General features: G+C 36.4%; 1 protein-coding gene across 6 annotated transcripts in view; it reads left to right on the top strand.

Moving 5' to 3' along the window:
- Positions 1-5338: 5338 nt before the first annotated feature.
- Positions 5339-19108, top strand: part of FSIP1 (fibrous sheath interacting protein 1) — a gene marked incomplete at its 3' end in the record, with an annotated part of 82356 nt that continues 68586 nt past the window's right edge. For 4 of the 6 annotated variants that reach the window (XM_084520022.1, XM_084520025.1, XM_084520023.1 and 1 more), the window contains exons 1-9: positions 5339-5475; positions 6429-6566; positions 7725-7905; positions 8808-8891; positions 9897-10069; positions 10982-11066; positions 14617-14715; positions 16849-16946; positions 17507-17614. In XM_084520022.1, the coding sequence (XP_084376148.1) occupies positions 6441-6566; positions 7725-7905; positions 8808-8891; positions 9897-10069; positions 10982-11066; positions 14617-14715; positions 16849-16946; positions 17507-17614 (954 nt within the window). In that variant the 5' untranslated portion in view covers positions 5339-5475; positions 6429-6440. The remainder of the gene's footprint in view (positions 5476-6428; positions 6567-7724; positions 7906-8807; positions 8892-9896; positions 10070-10981; positions 11067-14616; positions 14716-16848; positions 16947-17506; positions 17615-19108) is intronic. The other 2 variants (XM_084520021.1, XM_084520024.1) reach the window with 2 other exon arrangements.

The raw sequence follows: 19108 nt of genomic DNA, 5'->3' as shown, positions 1-19108 counted from the left end.
TAAGACCTAACCTCGTGTAAACAGACACAGCCAGCTTCTGCACAATTCATTAATGAAATAAGATGGACTACTAAGTACATCTATTATTAAGCCAATTTTTCAAATCAATGTTAAAATAAAACTTGCTGGACTCTTGCACAAATTAGTTACCAATTATCTGTTGAACTATACTTTTTTAAAACTTAAAACTATATTTTGGCTTAATTTCAGCAAATTCAAGGATAACCAAATTGTATGTGTGTCACAAACCTGATAAAAAAAATCCTGAAATACCACTTTTTTTAAAAAACATACATTCTTGTTTATTGGGGTCAGGATTCATCCTGCATTGTCTCCAATCTAGCTTTTACTTCAAGCTCCAAGAATAAATGTGCCAAGGGCATAAATGTATCACTTTGATCCTGTGAAAAAGGACACAATGTCCCAACAGTGTTATGTATGTGTTATGTACATAAGCAAGGGGTCAACCTTAAAATAGACTTGTATCTATTGGTGCACTCTGCTTGTTTTCTTACAGGAAAGCTAGCAAATGAAAGAAAAGGGTCAGAAATGCTAGCAGCCTTGTATTGAACCTGTTGAGCGAGGAAGCTGATAAAGGACTGCAAAAGGCAAGTTTTACTAATGTTGTTGTTCACTATTGTTAAGAGGCAGGGAGGTTTTTCTTTTACCTTCACTGCTCTAAATACCACTCCTCTTACTCCACTTGTCTCACAGATTAGACCACCCAGCGTACAAACATGAGACTTCTAAATCTGGTGAATCAGAGTCGCACCATCCCTGGTATCAGCACAGCAGCCTTTCTCTGAGAGTTGATTGTACTGCAGCTTGCCCCCTGCATTGTCACAGGCACATCACCTCGTTTATACTGTGTGAATTTTGAATTGTGTCAGTCTGTTAGATGACCTTGAAACTATTGTAACCCTGGTATTTTAATCCTTGTTCAGTCGCGAGTAGTCTTTCCTTCTTTCTTATTGGCATTCACTGTTGTCTCAGTGGGTAGTTTCTGAAAAGCACAATCTAGTAATGCCCAGACACTCCGTGTGGTTCTCCTGTAGTTCAGCCCTTTGGTGCATGCTGGACCTTCACCTATTGTAACTGCCTGTTTATGAAAGTAGTTTTCTTTAAAGCATACTTCTTAAAAGGACAAGGTGAGTTATCTTGCCAAGTTCACAGTAGCTTGCCAAATCCAAACAGTTACTGTTGAAAGTGGACAAAAAAAAATAATCTGCTGAAGCAAAATTTGGAGATGTACCTGTTCTTCCTTTCATGTGTATGAAGCAAGTCAACAGCTTCTGGTGGCTCCGAGGTGGTAGATTTCTACATGGCATTCAAAGCAAATGTTTTAATAAAAGTTATTTAAAAAAAAAATGTTTTGTAAATTACTGTGTAAATTGTTTTCCCCTCTTTCTTCTCTGTTTTCAGTGCTGTTCACTTTTTGCTAGTTCAAGAACAACTCAGCTTGGGAGCAAGGAGCACTCTCCCCAGCTGCCTTGCCTCTTAGATGCAGAGATGATGAGGCAGACACAGTTTGCCCAGAACCAGGCAAAATAAATACTCCAGGAAAAGGTGTTTCTTCTGTGGCAGAGGTAGAGAAGTGCCATAGCAGACAGACTTTTTTTGAAGTACTGATTTTGAAAACAAACGTTTTTGTTTGTTTTTCTGAAGTTACTGAAAACAGAATCCATTAAAAAAAAAAAACAAAAAAACCCACAACCAAATGTCAGAAACAAAGTAGAAGTTATAGTTTCCTTATGAATTTTGATTAGATTCATTATTTATGGCTCACTTACACATAGATACTGGCCTCTGTGATTGATGAATGTGGATAAATGGCTACTCAGATCTGAACTTCCTTTGAGGAAAACAAACTTGGTCCTAGTTTTGTCCCTTTCACCCCTCATGTTGGATGAAATGCCAATGATAAATTTGAAGAGACAAATTCTATAGGATTGTTTTATATCTGGAAAAGCAAGGGGGTTGATTTTATGACTGTTGAGAAAAAATGTATTTTCATTTCAAATAGAACACATGTAAGAACTTGTGCACAGTTCTTTAACAGATTGTGTCTGAAGACATTGAAACCTTTCACCTAGAAGTTAATAAAGGTCTTTTTTTTACACCTGAAGAATTAATTCAGTATGTAGTAGTTGTGAATATTTTATTGTTGTCCCTTTTCCAACAGTTTATCCATAGGAATTCTTAAGAGAAATGGAAAAAGTACACAAAAGTACACAAAAGCACATCTTTGCATAGAACAAAACATCTGTATAAGGTTTATAGTATGGCCTCTATAGAAAACTCATCAGAAAACAGTAATTCAGGAGACTCTGCAAGATGGAGTATTTGACTTGTAGAGTTTGATTTGTAAATTCACCGAAGGCAGCAGTAATGACTCAAAGGTACCACTGCCTGTAGGCTTCTTCAAACAATTTCTACAGGGCTAAATGTTTTACAGCATTCAATATAAACAAGTCAAAATATTTCACTGAAGATGAGCAAAATTTTTTATGTTGTTTGTTTTTAACCACCAGAGGTTTTGGTAAGATATTCTTTTCCCTGACTATTGATGAAAAAATTGAAGTACCAAGCAAAGCTATGGGGATGGAAGAAAGGAAAGCCTGGTGTAATTTGGGCTTTGAAAATAGATTTAAGGGATAAATCTTCTTACTGGAGCATTAACTTGTATGTACGTAGGAGTGGTTCTTTTTTTCCTTATCCATGAGGAGAAAGTGGGCTATTTTTTTTAAAGAAAGCATAAGAAATACCAAGTCAGATCCAATTCCTGAATATACAAACATTTATTAAGGCAAACCAGAGTTGTTTCTCTACTTAGTTGCTCTTCTGCATCCCTACGGCTAAACGTAATGCACCAAGATAAAGGCTTACTTAAAAAAATCCTTTCTGCATGTTAAGCAGCGTTCTTTCTTCTGTGCTTCCATTTTCAGTGAAACCCAGCCCTGTATGTCTTGCCTGGGTCATGTCCTGTCCGTAGGCACTGTGAGGGCCTCATTGTCCTAGTCCCCTTGTGAGGGGGCAGCGGACTCCAGCCCTCTGCACCCTGCATGGGCAGGCAGCTCAGCACAGTGCTGACCCTGCCAAGCTCCAGCCTCCTTAACCCGCTGCCTTCCAGCAGCAGCACAGAAGACAGCCTTGTTGAGGCAGGAAATTCCAAATGCAAATCAAAGAATGAAAATCTGGCTTTATTAAATAAGATGTGAGTTTACTGCTGACTCTGCATTTAGCATTTGAGTTCAGACTTGCCTCCTCAGCTGACCGGTTTCTATGCTACATCGCTACTGCGGATGGAGCGTACTGCAGAATGCTACTCATCCTCATGGTGAATTTCTGGAAAAGCTGGAATATGACACAGGATTCCTGATTTTTTACCCTTGACTTGGTGCACTCCAGTCTAGAGATACTGATCTATTTGTCCTTTACAAGGGTCTGTTTATTCCCCAAACGTTTTGGAGAATTAATACAATGTGTTTATCTTGCTCTCAGTAGTGCAACTGTTACAGTCTATCTTAAAAATATTGCCTGTTGTAAAGGAAAGCTACTTCATGTGAGTATGCAAAGAAAATTTAAAATATCAAATATGTAGTAAGTATTAAATGAAGTTTTGGTAATTTGCCTTCCGACCTGTACAACAATGAAGGTAGTGTTTTGGCTACCTGTGTATTAAAACATTGTTTACCAGAAAAGTATGAATACAAGCAGTACTAAAAGGAAAAAAATTCCTGTATTTCTCCCCTCATTTGTGTTTCTTCTTGATGAGATCAAGGAGAAAAGGATAAATGAATTCTGTTGCTATGGTGACTGTGTTCCAAGTATCAAGACAGCTTGTCTAAATGCGTCTTCATGATGTTGTAACCTATCTTTTAGGATGAAAAGCACAGCTTGGAGTGCTTTTCTTGCTGTGCTCTTTCTAAGCACACAGTTTTCTTTCATTCAGTCTTTTTTTTTTTTTTCTTTTCTTTCTTTTTTTTTTTTTTTTAATCCCCATCACGCTCCAGATAGGTCTCATTTATCATGGAACAAAACTGACATATTCCCCAAAAGGCAAAAAAGAAAATCACACCCTTTTTTCTGCTTTACTAGTTCAAACTTCATTATAAATACACCACCATCGGTAATATTCAAAATTCTTTAATATTTATAATAATAATATAACCTGTACAAAAATTCACCTCTGAGTAGAGGACTGAAGGCGGCAGTGTCCTGACTGGTGTGTTACAGCCCTGCTGAGCTCGTTTCAGTTGCATGGCAGGCGCCTCGGGAAAGCAGCATCGTCGGCGCTTCGAGGGGCCTCTGGTTGGATTGCTCTCAAGTTTATCCCTAGTGGTGTACAACTCCTGGAATTTCAACTGCCATTACGAACAACCTTTTTTTTTGTTTGTTTGTTTGTTTTTTCCTAAGCATTGTAGATAAGAAAAGTTTAGAAATTTCAACCCAAGGCCTCAGAATACAGAAGATGGAAGGAACAAAAATGTTAGTGTTAAAACTGGTTAAGGATGTCCTGTTACTGCGGGACTGCTGAATGCTGAGACAGGCTGTCCCCCGGGGTGTTCCGTACATAATTATTGCTTCCTTTCCAAGTGTTCCCCACAGACAGAAACCACGCAGAGAGGAGAGCGTCTTCTCAACAAAGGTATGAATACATGAAAGCAATAGCACATTCCTTCCAGAAAAATAAAATAAACAAAACCATATATCTACCTGGAACTCAGCATGCTCACGTAGGAGGCTAAACACACCGCTAGAGTACTGTCTCTCTGTTTTTAGCACTTAATGGTAAAGGCTATTGTTTTACTGCGCTAAATGCCAGGAGAAGAACGGTTCCCGTAATGGGGCAGTAACACGTCTGTCGTGCGCTGAGTGTCAACAGGGGTTGACTGCAGACCACAAATCCATGCCCCCAGGAAATCAGGGATTATTCTGGCAGAAATGTTTGCCAGTCAAAGCCTTACTTTGAGCGTGGTGCAGCTCGTTCCTTCAAACTGCTTCTTGAAAACTGCTGCTGCCGGCGGAAACCTGCCTTTAACACGCACAGATACAAAAGAAAGTTGCAATTAAACCCCAGATAGAATCACAGACCGGCTGGGGTCGGAAAAGACCTCCGAGACCAGCTGGTCCAACGCCCCTGCCGCCACCACCCGCCCCAGCGCCAGGCGCAGCCTTCCCTCATCCCCCCGGGCCACTGACGGGACCGCGTCCCCGGGCAGCCCGCGGGCGGCAAGGAGCGGCCCCCCGGCCCCCCCCTCCCGGCAGTGGTTCCGCCCGCTCCAAGTCAGGCCTCGCGAGAGGCCGGCGCAACCGGTGACTGGGGGGGGGGGAGTCATGGTAACGGCGCCGCCGCCCCTGTAACGGGTAGGGACGGGGCCGGCCCGGGCGGGGGGCGCTGCGCCCCTCTGTCTGTCTGTCCGTCCGTCCGTCAGTCAGTCCGTCCGTCCGTTCACCTCTCCGTGGGCGGGCTCGGTGGGTGTAAGCCTCGCCTCAGCGGGCACTGCTGTCTTTATACCTCGGCACTGGGAAAGCTGCCGGTGCTCCCCAGGTGCCCCATTCCCGTCCATTTCCCAGCTCCCGTCTGCTCGCAGCGCGTCCAGAGAGGGGCCTGGGACACGGGGCCTGTGGGGAGCGGCTGAGGGGGGGAGCTGGGGGTGCGCAGTCTGGGGAAGGGCAGGCTCAGGGGAGACCTCACTGCTCCCTACAGCTACCGGAAAGGAAGGTGTGGGGAGCTGGGGGTCGGCCTCTTCGCACAGATAACCAGCGATAGGAGTAGAGGGAATGGCCTCAAGCTGCACCAGGAGAGGTTCAGGCTGGACATGAGGAGACATTTCTGCTCAGAGCAGCCAGGCACTGGGACGGGTTGCCCAGGGAGGTGGTGGAGTCACCGTCCCTGGGGGTGTTTAAGGAGAGGCTGGACGTGCTGCTTAGGGACATGGTCTAGTGGGTGACATTGGTGGTAGGGGGGTGGTTGGAGCAGATGATCATGGAGGTCTTTTCCAACCTTAATGACGCAACGATTCTATGTCTGTTGTTTAAAAGCAAAATAGAAAAGGGACGGGGAGCATGGTCTCTTGGGTTTGAGAGCTCCCCCTGTTTAGAAGCAATGGGCATGAAACAAAATAAGCCGTGGCACTTCCTCATGCCAGGTGTGCAAGTACTTTTAAGGTTCATGCAAGCTGAAGTTTCACTGAAGCACACTTGAATCCTTTGATTAGCTTGGTGATGCAGGTATATATTTGTCCAGTTATTAAAACTGACTGCTGGAGTAGCAACTAGTCTGTACTAGAAAGACCTCTCAATATTGAATTGCCAGAAAGGATTTGAAACTTGTTTAATCTACATCTGAAATGAGCTTGTGTTCTTGCTTTATTAATAAACTTGTAGTTTGGAAGGTGTTTTTATTACTGTTATTTTTTCTTCAGTTTTAGATTGCAATGCATATTATGAGGCGGAGCTTGGATAAAATTTCAAGGCCTGCATCTAGCTCAAGAGCTTATACTAGTTGTAGATCTTTAAGTGCATCTATGGAGTTATTAACACCAGAGCCATGTTTGCCAAAGGTAATTCTTTTTACCTTCAGCTGCTTAGAAACTGTGCTTTCTTAGCAGAATGCCAAAGAAATAAGATTCTGCTCTTTTAGCATTGCATACAGTTCTGGGGTCTGTCAGTGTGCTAAGGAGTTATGTGAAACTTCATGAATTTGGGCTGCTCCTTATGTATGTATGGAATAATGTTTATTTTTTTTTAAAGTCGGAATCTTCTAGGTTTGCTGCAGAACGGTCTGTTCAGCATTACCACCTGGAAAACTTGGTTGTATTCATTTTAATACTTAATCAGATTATTAAATAAATCCTATTTAAAGTGTTTTTTTTTTTTTTTTTTTTTTTTTTTTTTTTTTAGTTAATAGTATTCCAGCAAATATAGGCAAGCTCCAGGAGCTTGACAAATTCTATTGGAAGGAAGGTGTTTTGTCCATCCTTTGAAAAAATTAATATCAGGGTTTAACTTAATTTTGGGAATGAGGGTATGTAATACAGTTGTTAGGTTGTAGGAACTGGGACTTGAGAATCTGAGATTTAGGTTTGTCCAGTAGTGCTGTACTGTTCACCTGTCCGTAGAATGGGATCATACCTAAATTCTTCTTAAAGATGTTAAAAATATATATTTTTTGTAGGTTCACTGTCAGGTATTAGGGTTACTATGAGATAACTTTGAATCCAAGTTCTCACATAACTGTCATTGGCAATTGCATGAAAATTGCTGTCTCTCGAGACTGATGAATTAGGCATAAGCATTTCAGCCTTTCAAAAGCTCTAGAAAAAACTCTGTGGTATGACCAAGAGATGAGGATGCAACCTGGAGCAGAGCAGCCAGTGTCAGGAAATGGTTGAGGCTGTTGCACACACAGACTGGTTGGCTCTACTCCGCTGTAGTAGAAGTGGCATACATCTTCAGAAGTCCTTCCTAGTGTGACAATCCCAACTCCAGCAGTCTGTGATAAGATGAGCCTGAGCAAACAGACTCACTAGTGTGTCAGAACACTGAATATCAGGTATCAGATCTGAAAATTGTTATTTTATTTAAGAGGTATTTTGCAGTCTTATGTTGAAGCATTATTAGCCTTTGTAATATTATGTGATTGTCACGATTACCTGTGATTATCCTCCCAGCCCTACAGATTTATATCTGTGTGATATTAACTAATTTACATTTCATAGGTTGATTCACCTGTCAGTCTGGGTGGTAGTCATCAAAGAAATTTAGAAGACTGCTCTCCAGAAAAAAACAAAGGTGATGGCAGAGGGAAATCTGATACCAAGGAAGTAAGAACAGATCAGCAAACCTCAGTGGAGAGTGTGTCCTTTTTTCAGGAGTGTGTGCTGAATCCCAATGAGTCAGGTGCGGGGTTACCTAACATTTTCTTGTGGTGTGGCTAGACCAAACATTGTGTCAGTATAGTGCGGGTAAAATTCTATTGGTGGAGGGCAAAGAGAATGTAAACAAGTAAGGCTCCAGAAAAGAAAGAGGAGGAAAATGGTGGTGTCAAAATTTATGCCTTCACTTTTTTTCACTATTTTGAATTTATCTTTGAAATACCGTGCTAATAGGTGTGATTACGCCATGTGGCGTCTAAGCTGTGATCTGCACCTTGGTGGTGGCCTAGAAAATCAGGAGAAATCTTCTGCACTTGTTTTATGGAACCATGTTAGAAAGCATTTTCAGTAAGGTGTTTTCATCCAACTTTTCAAAGATCACGACCATTTGTGAGAACTTTATATTCTAATAATGGTCCATCAGACCAAATAAAGGGAAATGATTTTTGTAAATTTTAGTATTTAACAACTAAACGATGTAAATACTCATAACAGTCTTTAAATACAAATGTACAATATCTCATTGTAATGAAATCACTTGTCGAAGTGCTTCACATGGAATTCTTTTGGCATTCTATAAATGCTAATAAACTGGCTTTCCAGAGCTTCTGCCTATTTAAAAATAGAGAAGTGAAGGCCAGTATGCGAAGCAGAAAGTTTCAATATCTGCTTTAAGCTTAGATAGCTTTCCTGACAGAATTGAGGTCAAAAGAAATACCATGATTTCTAACATGAGTACTGGCGTACTAGTATGTACCATTTTTTAGAGAGTAATCCAATTTTTAAAAATCTGAGAGTAATCCACTCCCAGTTCAGGCTCTGTGTTGTTCCTGAAATGACAAAAAAAATATTTTGTTCTCTTAACTGTCAAAAGTTATTTCACATCTATATTATTGTGAAAGGCTTTTTTTTTTTTTTTTCCCCCAGGATGTGTCTCTAATTCAGATTCTGGAGATGATAGCACTGAAACACAGACTTCGAAATTCTGTGAACTTTCCCAAGGAAAAACAAGTAATGCCAAAGAGGGTATTACTTTTCAGGTGTATAAAGTGTAGCGTGCAATAAATTAATGTTTTTTCCTTTTCTGGTTAATGCTCATTGAAAATGTATATGCCTTGTACTATTCATTTAAAGATTATTTCATTAAAGAATACTTTATTTAATGATATGTTAGTATTTAGGTTTTATGTAGATTGACCAGTCTAATAAGGCAGAATGCAGTGGTGGTTTTATCTAGTTGTTCATCTCATGCAGTGTTCATTTCTTTGGAACAGAAACTGGGGGCATGGACAGTGCCACAAATGTTTTTTCTACTCTTGCCATGGAAGCTAAGTTCCAGTAGAAAAGAAGGTGCTATAACATGAGAGTGCTATAGAAAGAGGAAAGGCTAAAAGTGATAAGAAATTGAAATCTTAGTATTTAGGAAAAAGAAGTGACAACACAAAAATCCATGTAAATTAAATAATGGTAGTTTCTATAATGTTTGACCATTTTTATTTTTAAAAGCAACATTTTTCCAGAACCAGTATCAGAATCTGCTTTGGGTGAGATCTGTCAAGACTAAACCTTGTATAACATAAAAAGGTAGAGGTGTAGGAGAGTCTCTCTTAACCCCACAGTTGTTCACTTTAATGAAAGACATTTCAATGTGTATTCTAGTAGTCAGCCTCAAAAAAAAAACTGTTTTGAGTTGTAAACTTGTTTTGTATGTCATTATCGCTGATGCTGTGGAGATGTCACTCTTCTACTATATATGAAGCACTTACCCCAAAGGGATTGCCCACCCCCTGCCCAATATCAAACTGCTCCAACTAAGAGTTTTGTTCAGCATTCATTTACAGACTTTCATGTTTCTCCCTGCTTCAAACAGGTCTAAAAATGAAAATGGTATACATATCCTTGAGACTAACTGTACTTTTGTCTGTAGTTGTTGTCAAATTACTTGTATTGTTTTTTCTACTTTTTTTTTTTTAATTTGATATGTGTCAAATTAGCAATTTAAAATCTAATCTACAGCAGACTCTTCCAAGTTAGAAGATTCTGAAGAGACAGAAGGAGATCCTCAGATTCAAGTAGCCATAAGGAAAATGAAAAAGCTTGATACAATACTGGAAAAAAAACATTTTAAGGAAAGCACAATTAAAAAACAAGGCAAAGAAATGAGAACAAAGCTCTGGAAAGAACTTCAGGTTAGAATTATACTGCTTGTTTTGTAAATAATATATCCTAGATGACTGTCTTACAGAATGATCTCATTTCACAGGCACATTGTTTTATAAAATAATTAGGAATTGACTGACTGAAGTGAAGAAATGGATTACTAAAAAGTAACTTTGAATAACTTTTAATATATATTGGCTAGGCAGGCTTTGAAACAGGGACACGAACCTTAGAAATTGGTATGACCAATAGTCAAGTATACAGCTGCCTGGGTGTGATTTACATGCACGGAGTCTTATGCTTGAGCTCATTACTTGCAGGTTGTGATATGGCATGAACCCAGAGCTAAGAGTGTTTATTCTGCTCTAGCGTGACCATTCTTATGCCCCTCCATTTCAGTATTTGTTTTTATTGAAGCAGTCAGAGATGCACCCTGATGAAGAAGGCATGACAATGCTACAGTGTGAATTTCTTTACATTATTCCTGCCATAGCCTTTAGCAGTTAATTGTCATCTCAAGCCTTGAAACATGAGATTTAGATTTTCCTCTGAAACTAGATTATTGTATACTTTTCATGAATATAAATATATGTTGCTAAAAAGATGTGATTGCATTTGGTTTGGGTGCATCTCATAACTTCAGTGGATTTGAGAGACATATATCCATTACAGAAGGTCCTTGCCTTGTGAGATGTCTCCATGAAAGAGACAATGCATAACAGATGCTTTGAAGTTCCACCACACCTTTGTCTTTACTCCAGGAGATGTTCAAATAGCCTTAAGACTAAAACAAAGCAGTAAGAAAATGTTGCCACTGAACACGGAATTTTTTGATAGGGCCTGAAGTTTGTTAGGCCTGATAAACAGATAGAGTATTTTGCAGCAGTTTAAGTAAACGTATGCTAGTAACTGTATATTTATGCTTTATTGCTTTTAAATAGTCTGACAATAGCACTGGAAGCCATGAAGAGATAGAAAACACAAAACTTTTCTTAACTTTGATCTCATCTTGGCAGGATACAGCTGGTAAGTAGGAAAGAAAAAAAGACCCTGATCTAATTCTGTATTTTATTAATATTCATATTTTTGTTAGATAATATTAAAGCTTTCAAACTTTTAGAATAAAAAAATGTAATAACATATCAAGGGACTACTTGAAAAATGAAATAATTTTTGCATTCTCACAGAACTCGAAGTTGTGCTCTATGATGATTTTTCTTAAATAGATTTTGTTGTTGTTGCTTGTTTTTTTTTTTTGTTTTTATTTTTTTCCAAAGAACTGGCTACTCAAGAAAGGTAAGGATTTAAGATAAGTAACACTTGCTTTTTCAAGTTGATGGCCAGCAAAGATTTCAGAAAGGATGCCTGACTGAGAACACTGCTAAATTGAAGTGATAATAGCAGATACAGGGAAAACAGAGTGGAAACCTGCCGAAAGATTTGGATGTCCTTAGCAGTTTGGAACTTCTGGTCAGTAAGAAAAAAAATCAAAATTGATTTTGTAAACAAAATGACAAAAATTCTGATGGTGGTTATTGGTGGTCTTAGCAAGAGAGTTTGCAAGGCTGGAGTACTTCATGGAGGAAAGGCAGTCAATTAAAAAATATTAGGCCTAAGAAGTTGTTAAGAAGGTCTAACAATGTGGGCTCAGCCACACATGTATTTTGGAGATAATTTTCATGTGGGAATACAATTGAGAGTGAGAAGTTAATGCCATTGTAAGGATCTGATGATATTACAGTACCAGAGTTACGGAAAACCTAAGCTTTTTTAGGAACTGTTAACAGAAGAACCAAAGAGTGGGACCAAATGATGATACTAACTACTCAGTTATGTATTGAAAAATAATAAAGGAAGGTGCATGCACAACCAAGGTCCTTGGAATATGGTCCAAAGAAAAAAGAGGAGTATGGGTCATTTACATTAGCTTTGATACTGATTACATTACATTCACTTCTAAAAGATGTTAAGATCCTGGTCATGGTAGAGAATTTGAGTGAAAAAGATCATCAAATAATATGGCGTGATTCTAAGGAAAGACAGAATATGAACTATGAACTTATTTTTTAAAATCTGCTTTTTTTTTTTTTTTTTTTTTTTTTTTTTTTTTTTTTTCCTGGGAATTATAGGAAAGTTTAGACATGTTATCAAACTACTTTAAGGAAGGAAAGACCAGAAAGTCAGATAAGATAACTTTTGAGTTTCAGAGTAAAGACAAAAATATTCAAAGCGGAAATAAAAACACTGATAAGAATCAATGTTTGCATTTTAGTATTTTCTATTATTTAGTCTGTTCTTAAAAAAAGCAGGCAGACTAAATAGACTCTATTTAAGACTTTCTTCTTAAATAGAATTGAAAACACAAACAAAATTATATAGCTGTATAAAAATAGACAAGTGATTAAGGAAGGACTGAGTTCTTTAAGTCAAAGGTAACCAAATGGTTAATGATAAAGAGAAATGTGGATAACAAAAAAATCTGATCAAAATTACAGTGCATATCTATGTAAAACTAGAGATAGAATAGAGAAAGAAAAAAGTTAAAGACTAGATATGTTTCCATGTTTTCTCTATTGAGTCAGAAGAGCATGATTCTGTTGAAGTTCTGTAGCAAATGGTTGAAGTATATTCTGAATTATTGGTAGTTTTCTTCAAGAATGTGCAGAGGATATGCTAGCTCCTATGGACCAGGAAAAATAAAAACATTGACTAATGTTTTCTTTTTTACTGTCCTTGTACTCTAACTGGAGGAGACACTGGAAAAGAAGTATCCTGTAGGCATCTTGCTCCTGATGTCTTCACTAGGGAGTGGGGTGAACAAAAACTGATTGTATGGATTTGTCAAGAAACAGTGTCAAAACTGCTTGAGAGTGGTTTTCAAAAAATTGTTGTTTGAGTATTCTCTCTTGGTGCTGGAGATCTCAAAGACATGTCAATCATACACATTTTTCATCCTGTCTTTCATCTGTATATGTTGGCTGAAATGGTTTCTTGGTTGAAGAAAAAGAATTGAAAGGAAACAGGATTGTGGTACAACCTACCTTTTTCCTTGCTAGGGAGAGAACAAGGATTAGAGGATTGAATGGATATTGCTAAGCAAAAATTTCAACTTGCGTGTAGTAATGTGTGGTCAAAACACATCAATAAAACTACTGCAAGGTAATGTTTTTGTGCTAAAGTTTGGCTTACTAATGGAAAAAACAGGATTTAAGTTAAGGTTGATATTTAAAAAATTTCCACTAGATGTCAGCATATAGCAAAAAAACCACACCAACCAACCAACCAAAAAAAACAAAAAACAAAAAACAGGCAAGGATATACATGTATACATAAATTATATTTATATTTGATATAAATATAATTTATAATGACTTCCATGCTTAGATTCCTCTTTTATTTTAAAGATAACACTTTGATGCAGAGATCACGTGTGTCATGGTGTACTGTATTTACAAAACTCTACTTGGTTTAGATTTACCTTTCTCATCTAATCTGATTTTGCCTTGAATTTTCTTTTTTTTTTTTTTTTTTTAAATGTCTGCCAATGACTTTCAGACCTGATAGTTGCCCTGATTGATACTGAAATGAAATGCAATTCATATATTTTGCTTTTAGAGCTTTAATTTGTTAAAGAACTATTTTAAATAAATTATATAAAGGAGACATTTTATTATAGCTTTTAATACAGCTGTGAGATCAAACACAAGTTTTGGGTACAAAATCATTAATAACAAATTTGTCCCACCTGCTCAGGCACAAAACCCCTCTAACATACTCATAGCAGACATGTAAATTAGGGATTAATTAAATGGCCTTAAATTCATCTCCTGTGCTCTGTGTAAAAAAATCATACTCGCAGTCCATTAAACTTAATTAATACAGGATATGGGTTGTTTTTTTAATTGAAAAACATTTTTGTCATATGAGGTATATATGGTTCTTTTCAATGTGAGTTCTTTTCTTTATGTGCTAAGTTTATAGATTGTAGGTTAATACCCTTATATTTTCTGTTGATATAAGCTTGTACCATGACTTTTTTCTTCTTCTTCTTCTTTTTTTTTTTTTTTCTTTTTTTTTTCTTTTTTTTCTTTTTTTGAGTAATTGAAATAACTCATGTATGCCTGGGATCTTTGAATACTCTCTTTTCCTAGACTGTACCCTTGACCTAAGCCTCTTGGAAGTCAAATAACTCATGTAGAGAGAGAGACAGCAGCTGTGAAAATCTGGGTACTTTATTCCCATTTAAAACTCAAGGTGACTAAGCACATGGTGTCTGTGGAGGCTTTGAACATAATAACCTATTTTCTACTATGCAATTACTTGTCATGTATGTGTGGTATGTAGATTCACTAGTTGCTAAAAACACATGCATATAAAATAACATCATAATTTTTTTCTGTTACACGTTACTCATGAGACACACTTTACACTTTTATTTCTTGAAGAAGGTAGTGATTTTATAATTTATCCAAGTAAATTTTAGAAACTTTCTTGTGTGAAATTTTATAGCATGATATGCATGAAACTAGGTTTTCTCTAAATACATTTTAAATTTTACTGAAGACTTTCTTTGCAGATCCGTTCCATTTTAAAGAAGATGAAATATGTACTTCAGTATTTCACACACAAATTAATCCAGCAGATTATGACTGCCATAAAATCCAACATAATAAAGGTAAGCTTTATTATCTGTTAAAACAAGTACAATGACTGGGTAATGAAGACTAGATTTTTGTAGTTAGGCCAAACCATCAGAAAATTTAAGACTTTTTAGTGGAATGGCAATAATTTTATTTTATTTTTTCCCACAAATGATAAAATAGAGTTTTATTTGGGATTTAAACTAAGCATTTTACTCAAGATGCTGAGAAAATTTTTGTTCCCAAGTTATAATTTTTTGTTGTTGTAATAAATTGATAAGGTGTATAGCATTCATTGTATAATATGCCACTTTTTTTCTTGGAAATTTTTGAAAAACTTGTGTTTGCTGTTAATCTAAGGTATGGTAATCATCCATACATTAGCTTATATTCAAGAAATCATCTAGCAATGAAGAGTGGTGTTGTATACAGTTTCAACTGTTCCGTAATTTCTCTGTTTTCAGGAGAAATTTTATCGATATTGTGGCAAACCTAAATCTTCAGACAACTAATTTTATATTTTATTATGCCGATTACTGTAGAGGCTGCAATACTGTCATTTATTAAGTACTTTCTGGCAAAAAATCAAGCATCTATACCGATTATTTTAGATATTAGTTGTTTTCATGTGCTACTTAGAGGTATCAAATGCCGGTGGTAGTGTGGAGTGTCCAGTACTTCAAAATAAATAGAACTGTGCTTTTGAGCCTCTGTTCTTTCTCTATTTGAAATTCAAATATGTATGGTTGAGTAACTTCTCACATGTGTTGTGACATAAGAAGAATGACTTCAGCTGCCATTGCTGTCATCTGCAATTGTTTATTTTCTTGTCATCTCCCATTCTTTGTAAACAGAATGCCCTTAATGGTGACTGGCTAAGATGACAAAGGTTTTGTAAACAGGTATTTCTCAAGGTTGGATCATTGATGGCAGCAGAATCTCTTCACTTTACAGAATATAAGCATGTTTTAACTGTTCTTATTCTTATATAATCCAATTCCTTGATAGATTTAAGAGTTTGCCTGGCAATGTTAAAGGCAGTTTGGGTTGCCTTGAGTAAACGATTGTGTTCTTGATCACGTCCTACACCTAAGTCCATTAGGATGTACTTACAATTTGAAAGTCAGTCTGATCACTGAGAATATTATATAACTCTTTGTCCATGGAGTTACACTGAATTAATTTTATGTCTTTGGGGGTTTATGTTCAGTCTACTCAGTCTGAAAAAAGTTATTTCCATGTAAACTGTAAAAGAGTGAGCTGCTAGAACGTGTGTTATGGCTTGTCTTCTATAATCCAGCATGCTAAATTGAGGTTATTTTTGTAGATGGAATAACACACCGTTTTTCAATTTTATACTTTTCAGAGAAGTACTGTGCATACTTCTCAAGTAGTTTGTGGGACTAAGATACTGTATTTGCTTAGTCGTATTATTTAATATGATAAATATTTGGTGTTATTTGGTGTTCGTAAAATAATTGTTTCCTTAAAAGTAGTACAAGTCTCTGAATAACTGAATTTGTGCCTATAATTATATGATGGATAGAAAAAAAACCTTATGTGAGATGTTGTCAGAACATCATTTAATTATGATGTAGATTTAATTGTTACAAATAATGTATGTGGCTGTTTGTTTGAGTACAAGTCCATGTTGAGTTTTAGTTTTAAACAGAATTTGTTTTATAAGCAGTGTTGTAATAATATCAAATATATCATCTGTTCTTCAGCTGTTTTGTTTAAAAAAAAAAAAAAAAAAAAAAGTATTTGGTATGACTCCAAATCATTCTGTGGTTTCCCAAAAAATTACTGTCTGGTTTTGTACTGATGGTAAAACTGAAACAATGATAGGGTTCAAAGGAATGCTATGGCTTTTAAAGCAGCCATGTTTAACATTTTTGAGGTCAGAAATCCAAAGGCATTTGAGCCTTCCCAGTATTGTATGATCTCAGATAATAAAAGCCTAAAAATGAGACTAGTCTTTCATGATAGTTATCTCTTTTAAATATAGCTATATAAGTTATACAGATAATGAAAACAGCATATCAAAAGGTTGTCTATCCACTTTACAAGTTAGTTAAAAATTTTAGTGGACTTACTGTAATTACAGCTCTGACTGAATCAGGAAAGGAATTATCATAACTTAGCAACTTTTTCTCCTCAAATTTCAGATTATCCAAGTGAAATAGAAACAATTGAATTTCATCAAGCAGAAAAAACACAGAATAAAAGTAAAAACAATCAGGATTTCATTAAAAAGAATATTGAGGTAAGCATTAAACCAACAATCATTAATATGTTATTAAATGTTAACTGAAAAACAGTATAAAAACATTTCTGGAGACAGATGGATTTATTTATCAGGGACATGAAAAGCTAATTGGGAGTAAATGAAAAAACATCTTACTACTAAAAATTGATGTTTATGGCAGAGTACTGTATAAAATGGTTCTCACTTGGATGATTGTGTTTCTCGGGTAGGCATAGGCTTTTGCATACTTGCTGAAGAGTACTGGAAGTTGAATTGTTCTGTTTGTGCCTGAGCATGTAATAGAAGACATGTCAGAAAATGGAGCCTTGACTTGCATGCCTTCTTTTCTATGTCTCTAATGATTTCTTTTAATCCGATGCCACCCCCTCTATCCATGTCTCTGTCAATGACTAGTATAAGATTATCAATTTATTGCCTCTCAGAGTGATAATTTGTAATATGAAAATAAACAAATTTGGATGTTAATTTTACAGAGTTTAAAAATTGTATTTTGATACTCTTTGAGCTAATGGAATTCTAAAGGTTTTATTTTTCTTTTCATTTGCAAAATATTTCAGCTAGCAAAGGATTCGGGAAACCAGATAGCTATGCTTGAAGGAGAAAGGAAAAGGTTAAGCGAACTATTGAAAGATACAGGAGATGGAAGTGAATTGCAAGATCTTGAGGTATGTGAACTTTAATTTGTACTGTCCTTGTGTAAGCTTACTTGTTTTAGCTTACTGTAAATCTGAATTTGATTATTGTTTTAGTCTTATCATGAATAACCAACTGAGACAGGAGAGAAACTGAACAAGTCCAATTGGCTTTGTCTGCAATATCAATTTGTCCTTGGCTTCTTTGTTCACTTCACTAAGAAGTGGAAGTGCACAGACCTCAAATAAGCAGCAGAAGTTTCAGGAAAAGTTAGACATGGATGGAACGAGCCTTAGAAGCACACTGAGACTACTTTTTGTGCAGAAAATGTGAAGTTGCCAGCATCTACTTCAAACGAACAAAAAACAACAACGAACAGCACCACAAAACTCAGAGTTGTATCAGAACATGAATTTTAGGATGCAGCAGTTGGGGAAATATATACTGATGAAGCTTGTGTCTGCATCTGGAAAAATAACTGTGTAGCTTCCAACTCAGTCTGTCTGAAAAGTACACAAAGAAGCCAAAAGCCTACTTAAATATTGGACGTGTATGTTTTAACATAATACTGTTAACAAGCAAGCTGTACACATCTACGTACTGCAGTGGATAGAAAGAACAAAAGTAAATAGAAATACTTTTCCTTATGGAGAGTAAAATAAATATGCAATTATGCCAGCCACCACTGCTTGAAGGAGGCTATGTGCCACAAAATGATTCCCAGTAATGTGAACATGTCAAATAATCTCTTGATCTCCTAGATCTCTTGATCTCCTGTCAAATAATCTCTAGATCTCCGAGTAGACAGCCTTTATTCTTTACTCCTCTGAGGGAAAAATCATTGTGATAGAGTTGTTGGGAACACTTCTTATGTTACAAAAGTAATCATAAAGCTGCTAGGCTATGGGAATGTAAAATTTGATTTGAAAAATAAATCATAATATAAGCCTAGGGTATTTTTCAAATATATATGGTATTAAACTTTCTAAAGATAAGTGTTTTCATAGTATGATCATCCTTAAACTATGTAAGTTTGATATAATACTTCAAGAAAATTCATTTTAATAAATAAGAAGAAATGCTGTGAAAATCCTTGCTTTGTTTAAAAAAAAATCACGACCTTTTAAATTTGTTTTACATTAAAATGTACATCAAGTTTATAGTAATGTTAAGAATTTTGTCACAGTATACACTGAATCTCAACCTATGAAGAAAGATGTGAACTTTGTGTAGAATGAACAAAATATGATCTAGGTCCAGTTTCTGTTTAACTTAGACAACAAAAATTATCTGGGCTAAATTTTTCAGTAGGATAACTAACAACTTGTATGTGAGACAAGCAGATGCATTGTATTTTTTTTTAATTGTCTTTCCATGTTTTACTCTTAAGTTATTTTCTGATAAGATTGAGAGTCATCTAAGAGGTGCTGTACTTAATTGTTCTTTTCCAAAATGTGGCCAAAATCCATTTTTATAAATTACAGTTTCAGGATATGGGGTAAAGTGAGCTCAGAATTTTCTTCATC

The sequence above is a fragment of the Aythya ferina genome (assembly GCF_964211825.1).
Source record: "Aythya ferina genome assembly, chromosome: 5".
NCBI classification, from domain to species: Eukaryota; Metazoa; Chordata; class Aves; order Anseriformes; family Anatidae; genus Aythya; species Aythya ferina.
This window is presented reverse-complemented; position numbering and strand designations above follow the sequence as displayed.